General features: G+C 42.0%; 1 protein-coding gene across 1 annotated transcript in view; it reads left to right on the top strand.

Annotated features, from left to right (window-relative positions):
* LOC142971625 (uncharacterized) overlaps positions 1-4,899 on the top strand; it is a 10,896-nt gene extending 5,997 nt beyond the window's left edge. The window contains exons 2-3 of the mRNA XM_076112203.1: positions 1,305-1,427; positions 1,554-4,899. Of these exons, the coding sequence (XP_075968318.1) occupies positions 1,305-1,427; positions 1,554-2,319 (889 nt within the window). The 3' untranslated portion in view covers positions 2,320-4,899. The remainder of the gene's footprint in view (positions 1-1,304; positions 1,428-1,553) is intronic.
* The last annotated feature ends 5,101 nt before the right edge of the window (positions 4,900-10,000 follow it).

Genomic DNA, 10,000 nt, shown 5'->3' with positions numbered 1-10,000 from the left:
TTATTCTGACTCAATAAAGCAATGAAATAAAGATTAATCTGACTCAATAAAGCAATAAAATAAAGATTAATCTGACTCAATAAACTAATAAAATAAAGATTAATCTGACTCAATAAAACAATGAAATAAAGATCCATCAGATTATCTGAGTTTTAAATCTTTGACATTGTTGAAATAATGAAGAGAAGAAGTTTGAATAAGTGCTTATGAATTTTTCATGTCTGAATATCTGAGAGTCTGGTTTGAGACCCCCCCCCCCCCTCCCCCCCGGTGTTTCTCTCTCATCATTAATTGATTCTCGTGAGCGACAAACAATCTGAAACTGACTCCAGACCAGTGAAACCACCACAACATGATGAAACGGAGCCTCAGGACAGAAAATAATGAGTCCAGTTCAGCGAAGAGCCGCCGACCTGCAAACAGGCTTTTGACTCCGACTGAGTTTCTTCCAGCAGGACCTGAACACACCAGTCTGTCGGGGGGGCGGAGCTTCATCCGGGTTTCTTTGAAAAAAGGTCAAGATGTTTGTGAAGTTTGGAACAAAACAGAGTTTCTGTTGTCGTCTGAATAAACAACCTCCAGGGGCTCAAATTAACGTCCTTTATTTCACTAACGGAGACGAGTGTTCGTTAAAGAACTGAACCGAAGAAGAGGTCTTTACTAGTTCCAGAATTCTGAATCAGATCCGTGGAAAACCCACCCGACACAGATAAAATAAGAAATCAGATCAGAAGGTTGGAGCAGGTTTTGGGGATCCTGAGGTTCTGAAGATGGCTGAAGGTTGGAGCAGGTTTTGGGGTTCCTGAGGTTCTGAAGATGGCTGAAGGTTGGATCAGGTTTTGGGGCTCCAGAAGTTCTGAAGATGGCTGAAGGTTGGAGCAGGTTTTGGGGATCCAGAGGTTCTGAAGATGGCTGAAGGTTGGAGCAGGTTTTGGGGATCCAGAGGCTCTGAAGATGACTGAAGGTTGGAGCAGGTTTTGGGGCTCCTGAGGTTCTGAAGATGACTGAAGGTTGGAGCAGGTTCAGTCCATGTTTTCAGGGTTCATAGAATCCCATGTGGACGGTCCTGATCCTGCAGGATATACGTAATCCTCTGACCTGAGCACTTTAATGAAATCTGTCTTAAGCGACCGGTGGCTGATTACTTCCTGATGATTTCAGCGGTGAATCAGATCTGCAGCCAAAAACTGGACCAGAGAAAAGATTCTGTGAGATCATTAATAACTATATTATATAAAATAACTTTGTCTCATCATCAGAAGTGATGTTCTTCATTTATATTGATTCTCTTTTAAACAATGAAGTTATATTTTGACTTTATTTGTGTTTCATTCTTTAGAAAAGCTCTGGGCCTCATCTTCTCCTGGTTCAGGACTCGTTTACAAGCTGAACCGGTTCTATTGTTCCCATCATATAAACATTCAAAGGTGTTTAAGTGACTATAATGTAATTAATGATTCATTGTTTCATTTCCTGACCTTCAGATTATTCTGAGAAACAAAAACTGAAAAACATTTCAGTTGATCCGTTAAATGTCTTCTCTGTCTGAACAGTCAACTCATCATCACCACCATCATCTTCATCATCACCACCATCATCCTCATCATCACCACCATCATCTTCATCATCACCACCATCATCTTCATCATCACCACCATCATCCTCATCATCACCACCATCATCTTCATCATCACCACCATCATCTTCATCACCACCATCATCATCTTCATCACCACCATCATCATCTTCATCACCACCACCATCGTCTTCATCACCACCATCATCATCTTCATCACCACCATCATCATCTTCATCACCACCACCATCATCTTCATCACCACCATCATCATCTTCATCACCACCATCATCATCTTCATCATCACCACCATCATCTTCATCACCACCATCATCATCTTCATCACCACCATCATCATCTTCATCACCACCATCATCATCTTCATCATCACCACCATCATCTTCATCATCACCACCATCATCCTCATCATCACCACCATCATCTTCATCATCACCACCATCATCTTCATCATCACCACCATCATCTTCATCATCACCACCATCATCTTCATCACCACCATCATCATCTTCATCACCACCATCATCATCTTCATCACCACCACCATCATCTTCATCATCACCACCATCATCTTCATCACCACCATCATCATCTTCATCACCACCATCATCATCTTCATCACCACCATCATCATCTTCATCACCACCACCATCATCTTCATCACCACCATCATCATCTTCATCACCACCACCAGGCTGTTTGTTACCTTTCAAACATCCAGATGAGATGAAATCCTGCGACAGGAAGTTAATCTCTTGATCTTCAGCAGAGAAAAGGTATTTTGTGCTGAAAGCTGCTTCCAGACTGAAGAGACTTTCATTTGGTTCTTGAGAGAAACTGATGCAGAGATTACAAACTTCTCATGAACTCAGAGGCTTTTATTCTGAAGGAATGCTCACAATCATCTGTACTTTGTTAAAAACAAACACCTGAAACAGCTTCATTTATCACTAAAGATGAGGACAGAGTAGAGGACTGAGGACCGAGGACAGAGGAATGAGGACGGAGTAGAGGAATGAGGACGGAGTAGAGGAATGAGGACGGAGTAGAGGACAGAGGAATGAGGACGGAGTAGAGGAATGAGGACGGAGTAGAGGAATGAGGACAGAGTAGAGGACAGAGGAATGAGGACGGAGTAGAGGACTGAGGACAGAGTAGAGGACAGAGGAATGAGGACGGAGTAGAGGAATGAGGACGGAGTAGAGGAATGAGGACAGAGTAGAGGACAGAGGAATGAGGACGGAGTAGAGGACTGAGGACGGAGTAGAGGAATGAGGACAGAGTAGAGGAATGAGGACAGAGTAGAGGACAGAGGAATGAGGACGGAGTAGAGGACTGAGGACGGAGTAGAGGAATGAGAACAGAGTAGAGGACTGAGGACAGGAATGAGGACGGAGTAAAGGAATGAGGACAGAGTAGAGGACTGAGGACAGAAATGAGGACGGAGTAGAGGACTGAGGACAGGAATGAGGACGGAGTAGAGGGATGAGGACAGACTAGAGGACTGAGGACAGGAATGAGGACGGAGTAGAGGACTGAGGACAGGAATGAGGACGGAGTAGAGGACTGAGGACAGGAATGAGGACGGAGTAGAGGAATGAGGACAGAGTAGAGGACTGAGGACAGGAATGAGGACGGAGTAGAGGACTGAGGACAGGAATGAGGACAGAGTAGAGGACTGAGGACAGAGGAATGAGGACAGAGGACTGATAATAACAAACGTCTTCACATGAGGAAGACTTCTGAAGACGAACTGATGAAACAGTTTTCTTTAAATCTTCCGTTTGACACGTTCACAGATGTTTTGTAGTAAATTGAAATAATGAAGTGTGCGACAGCAGAATGTTTCAGCGGCATATTGTTTCTTTATGAAGAGAGTAATTAATGTTTCATTTAAGAGGCCACATGTAGAAAAGACTAACTGAATCTGCTCTGCATGTTTAAATATTCATGAATCCACATCCTTTGTGAAGAAAAGTCATTTATTTCTTATTCTTTTTCATTTTCTAAATGAGAATCAGCTCAATGTGACTCGTTCTACTCTGGACTTTACTTCTTTACTACGAACAGGTTTAATGTTCAGGACTCTGTCCTCAGGAAGACCACGAAGACAAGAGGGACGTGTTTAATATACTGTAACTTATACACAAAATACTATAAGACTCCTGCAGTCTGTGGCCGTCATGTTGACGTGTCATCTGCGGGCCGTCGGCGTGTTATCGTTGGGATGTTGGAGTGTCGTTGGTGTGTTGTTGGCGTGTCGTTGGTGTGTTGTTGGCGTGTCTTTGGCGTGTCATTGGTGTGATGGTGTGTCCTTGGCGTGTCTTCAGCATGTTGCCTTACCTTTGTCACTGATGAGATTAGGTCATGTTATCACTGGCTGTGTTGTTGGCGTGTCGTTGGCGTGCAGATGGCGTGTTGCCGTACCTTTCCCCCTGATGAGATTAGGTCATGTTGGCTGTGATGTGGCTGCAGTCAGCAGCTTATCTCCCGTTTTCATTAAGTGAGTGAGTAAAAGGAGCAGAGTGGGACGTCCTCATATTTAATACATCTCATGAGTTATGAAGTGATTAAGTTTGTGTGACTGCAGCTGTTTAATCATCCACTCACGCAGCTGCTGCTTTCTTTAAGACGTAAGAGGATTTAAAGATGAATTGAACATCGTGTTGAACTCTGTTGTTCAGCTGGTCCTGGTTCAGATCTGAGGCTCCTCTCTGCACACTGATGATGATGAAGACCTTCATATCAACTCATTTCTCACTTTGTTTTGTATATATATACATAAATATATATAAATATAATAACTTTTACATTTCATTATTGGTTTTAGTTCATATTACATATTTTGTTGTGTATAATAACAAGTTATTAATATTTGATTGATTCCACTTTAATCTGTGTTTGTCTTCAGACTTCACTGAACAAACCAAACAGTCAAATATATTACGTTTGTATATAATTATGATCAAATCACTTTTGTCTCAGTTCTCACATCTCAGGCTTTGAATCCACGTCTTTGTGTTTCTTCCTCAATCGTTGATTATCGTCTTAATTGATTTATATTTGATTATTCTGTAATTTTGTAAAATGATCAGACAGTCTTTTTTAGAATTGTTCATGTTTTCTCAGATTTCCAGGTGTCGATGAAATGTTTCAGTATTTATATGAAGCACAGAGAGCAGAGTACTCTACTCAGGCTCAGCTTTAAGCTACTTCTACTCCACTACATCTCAGAGGAACATTCTGTACTTATTCTGCTTTATTTACTGAACAGATTCAGATTATTAAAACAATATATAATCAACTAATAAAGAGGCGTTTTTCTCCTCGCCATGTTTTTGAGCAAAAAATAATTTAAATTATGCTAATTAGCATGTTAGCATGTGTCAGGCAGCAATTATGTTAATTCCTGTGAGCACTTCAAGTCCATCGCGTCAACTTCAGCGCCGACACAGAAACACTGGAGGCTCAAAGTAACATCCTCATCCTCATCCTCATCTTCATCCTCATCTTCATCCTCATCTTCATCCTCATCTTCATCCTCATCTTCATCCTCATCTTCATCCTCATCTTCTGGTCACCTGTCAGAGGACTGGTAAACCGGCCCCTAAGTGGTGAAGGTGGCCCTGACAGGTGAACCAGTCAGGTGAACCAGTCAGGTGAACCAGCAGGTGAACCGGCAGGTGAACCGGCAGGTGAACCAGTCAGGTGAACCAGTCAGGTGAACCGGCAGGTGAACCAGTCAGGTGAACCAGTCAGGTGAACCGGCAGGTGAACGAGTCAGGTGAACCGGTAGGTGAACCGGCAGGTGAACCAGTCAGGTGAACCCGGCAGGTGAACCAGTCAGGTGAACCGGCAGGTGAACCCGGCAGGTGATCACCGTCTGTGTCTCCTCGTCTTTATTAAACTCGGAGAACAAACGGATAATTGAAGCTGCTGCTTCTCTTCCCGACTCAGCAGCCAATCAGAGGCGAGCAGCCCCTCCCCCTCCTCACAGGGGGAACTGATTTATTGAGCTCACGGTTGGAGGAAAACACACCATTAAAGGGCATATTTAAGCACATTTGCAATCCTTAGAAGAAGGTAACGGTATTTGAATTTGCCCCGGCTTGAAGGAGAGTCTTTAATGTTGTGTCCACGGGACAAACGCACATCAAAGGCAGAGGACGTCCTGGCGCCCTAAACGAGGACTTGTGGATTAGAGAGACGGGCAGGTGGCCCCCAGACCGTCCTCTGAGGAGGAGCTGAGGGCCTCACTGAGCGCACTCAGACCGACGCCTCCAACCGCGCTATCGCTGCTCTCTATGCAAATTAAATCCAGGCGACGGGGGCTGCTTTGAATTCCTACAGGATCCCCCCTCTCTCTGCTGCTCTGTTATCAGCCCACCGCTGGGGGAGAGGGGGGGGGGGGTATTTGCATGTGAAGGAACCAAGCTCCTCAATATGTATCTCGTACACATGATGTGAGCTGCTGACCTCAGGTCTGTTCAACAGACTGTTTCCTCTGATGAATCTGAGAGAATATTTACATCATAATAATAACGTCTGTTTATTCTGTACTGCTGCAATACACACAATTACAAGGTATTAATACAACATGGAACTATGGTGAAGTACATATTAACATGTAGTTTGAGGTATTTTCGGTATTTTCAGGTATTTTCAGGTATTTTATGTGTTTTCAGGTATTTTCAGGTATTGTTGACTTCAGTTCGACCCACCCCCCCGGACCTGTCCATCACCTAAAACTCTCCGCTGACTTTGAAAGGAGAAGACAGCAGAAGAACACCACTTTTCAGCCTGATATGATATTTCCGATGATGCCCTTTGCTTCCAGCTGGTTGTTTGTGTGATGGGGGTCTTCCTCTGGTCTCAGATCTATTAATCCAGATCGATGTGAGCTGGAGCTCCGGGAGGCCCCGCTGTCTCTTCATGGTAAACATTAGCATAGTAATTAGCCTCAGTGAATTTAGCCAATTAAAGCTGCGTTGTTGTTTCCTGTGTCGCCCTCAGAGGAGGAGCTGATCCTGGACCAGAGCCAGGACGAGGTCTCAGGTCTCTATTGTTCCTCTGAATCCTCCTGAACTTTCGTCAGTCTGTTTGTACTGAAGTCCGTGTGATATTCGGCCCACGGTGAACCAGATTTAATCCTGTTTACTGAGAGTCCTGCTGGATCGCTTTAGTCCTCCAAAGCCTATCTGATCTCATCTCCATCATACGAGAGCTCATGTTCTTCTCTGAAACGCTCTTTTATTTTACGCATTAATAAAGCAGCACATGTACACATGTAAAAAAAATAGAATGAATAATATTAATTGATATTATATATATGTATCTATATATAATATCTGACGGTAAACTGAAAACAAACTTGATTGAAACCGTCAGTTAACCGACGGTTAACTGACGTCAAACTGACAGTTTTGTCTCCTGTTCCAGCTCATGGTCCCCAGGTGGACTCTTTAATGTGATGATAAATATTTACACACACAGATGTAGGTCAGTTTACCCAGCAGCCCCTGCAGGTGATCACATGAGATAATTAGGAGTATAATTAGAGCGGCTGCATGTTCTCATCACACAGGAGGAGGAGACGCTGATGTAGTCTAACAGGTTAATGAGTGAACCGCCTCTCAACAAGCTCTCAGTTCTTCCCTCTGATAACACGTCTCTGCAGAGTGAGAACAGGTTCTCTGTTTAAAGTCTTCATCATGAACTCGAACAAAAGGTCCAGAATCAGAACTACACTTCATCCACAGTTCATTCATAAACATGTGATTGAGTGAACAGCAGTTAGTGTAAACTCACAATGTTCTGCAGCTAAAGTATTGTGTTTTCAGAGGGTCCCTGAATCCAGCTCAGTCCAGGACCTCACAGTCTACCACAGGTACTGGTCCGTACTGGTCTCTACTGGTCTGTACTGGTCTGTACTAGACCTGATCATGTTGATTGGTTTGTTGGGATTATATTCGTCATTATTTTGATGATGTGATGTGTTACATATTAGACTGATCAACTCCAGATAATGTGGATTTAATGTTAATTAAGATTCCTTACCATGTAACTCAGATGTGTTAACATGAAAAACATAATTTAATATTATTATTATTATATTATTCTGTGTTCATTTTAATAATAAACACCTGAAAAGTGTTCAGTAACCTGCATGATAACCTGTGTTCTATGATCTAAAAACACTCTCTAATCTAAAGGGTTTAAAGTTCATGAAATGTAAAAAACAAAACCTCCAGAAACAATACTTTATATTGTGAAAAGATTGTCTGAGTTCACATATAATTAAAATGGGTTTACTGAGTTTACTAAAATGATTAATTAAATCGTCATTACAACACAAAACGATATGACAGCTGAGACGACGAGGCAGAAAAGAACAAATCTTTGTGAAGTCAAATGAATATTTGTTGTATAATTACTTCACTTACTGTGTGATTTAAAGAGCGAGATTATATTATTTACTGTAACACTTGTATTGTGTTATTTTTCTTCACATGTTGAGAACGACATGCTCATATTTCATACTCTGGGTAATTAGGCGTATTTTCCCTGGTTGTTTGGTGTCCTCAGTAACCATGGAGACAGTCATGTGAGTTTGTAAGTGGGCCACGAGGCGAGAACAGAGAGCGGAGCTTCATTTCATTATACCATGAAGAAAAACAACAGAATCCTCCTTTTTACTTCAGAAGTGTCCGTTTGACGCTTTTACATTCAACATGTCCAGTGAACACACAGAGAAGACCAGCTGAGCAGTATTTACACCTCACTGTGACACTGTTAGAGTTCAAGTGGAATACAAAAACACTGTAAAACAGTAACACTAACACTGTAAAACAGTAAGACTGTAAAACTGTAACACTCTAAGACTGTAAAACAGCAACATTGTAACACTGTAAGACACTAAGACTGTAAAACAGTAACACTGTAAGACTGTAAAACAGCAACATTGTAACACTGTAAAACAGTAACACTGTAAGACTGTAAAACAGCAACATTGTAACACTGTAAGACTGTAAAACAGTAACATTGTAAGACTGTAAGACTGTAACATTGTAAAATAGTAACACAGTAACATTGTAACACTGTAATGCTGCGTTCACACCAAACGCGTCGTGAATTATTCGCGCGAGTAGATTACATACAAAGTCTATGCACAAGACGCAATGAGACTGGCGCGGCGCGAATTTGCCATGGCGCGGCGCGATTGACGCGAATACGCGTCAAACGCCAAATCGCCCCAACACGCGAGTTGAAATATTTCAACTTCTGCGAAATATTCGCGTTACGCCCCGGCGCGACAGCCTATCAGCGTTGAGTTGCTCCCCCTGTCATCAGCGACGTCCTGCCTTTGTTGAATCAGGAAATAAATCCTGTAGCCGTCTGTGTTCACCCAGAGCTCTACGATACCTCATATTAATAGAGACAGAAGTGACCAGATCGGTACCCAGAAGCTAATTTTAAGATAATGGGACATAGAAGCTAATTCTAAGCTATCAGTACCCAGAAGCTAATTTTAAGCTAACGGGACATAGAAGCTAATTCTAAGCTAACAGGACCCAGAAGCTAATTCTAAGCTAACAGGACCTACAAGGTAATTCTAAGCTAACAGGACCCAGAAGCTAATTCTAAGCTAACAGGACCCGGAAGCTAATTCTAAGCTAACAGGACCTACAAGGTAATTCTAAGCTAACAGGACCCAGATGCTAGCTCCAACCGCTTCTTTTAGTAGAATAAATCTCCAGTTTGTGTGCAGATGATCAATCAGGCTGAATATTTAATATACTAGAGTTGTAATTCTGTTTGTTGATGAGAGAAATGAATAAATTATCTTTATAATCTCCTGCAGTGTTTGTAGGTTATAATTCAACTCTGGGACACCTTTTTTTCTGTCAAACAGGGGAATTCAGTTACAAACTCATTTATTTTTATAAGTCTTTGAAACTCCGTCCTCATTAGCATGAGAGCAAGCCGGCCATGCAAATCGTTTGAAATGCAAAAACACATCCAGTTTCTATATTTCATCAAGGAGCATTTCATGTTTAATAAATAAGACTTTGATATTCATTAACCAAAAAGCACACAATTGGAACCCATTTACAATCTTAATCTCAACCTGCAGGATTATTTGCTTTCTACTGATATTTGCCTTGATGAGGGGTGGGGGGGGGGTGTATAACGGGATTAGATATCCAGCAGTGAGGATGTGGTTCAGTTTGTCACTGAAACGGTTCACAGTGAAGTGAACTGAACAAACAGAGAAATGTCTCCATGTTAAAGGTGACAAAAGTATGTGGACACCTGAACCCTCCAGCTGGTTATTGTTTTCTATTTGTTGTCATCTGTGTGTGAGACTGTTTATGTTTATGGTTTATCAGACACACAAACAATCAT

Source organism: Anarhichas minor, unplaced genomic scaffold (assembly GCF_050575085.1).
Source record: "Anarhichas minor isolate MPS153535 unplaced genomic scaffold, ASM5057508v1 ptg000048l, whole genome shotgun sequence".
Classification (NCBI taxonomy): domain Eukaryota; kingdom Metazoa; phylum Chordata; class Actinopteri; order Perciformes; family Anarhichadidae; genus Anarhichas; species Anarhichas minor.
This window is presented reverse-complemented; position numbering and strand designations above follow the sequence as displayed.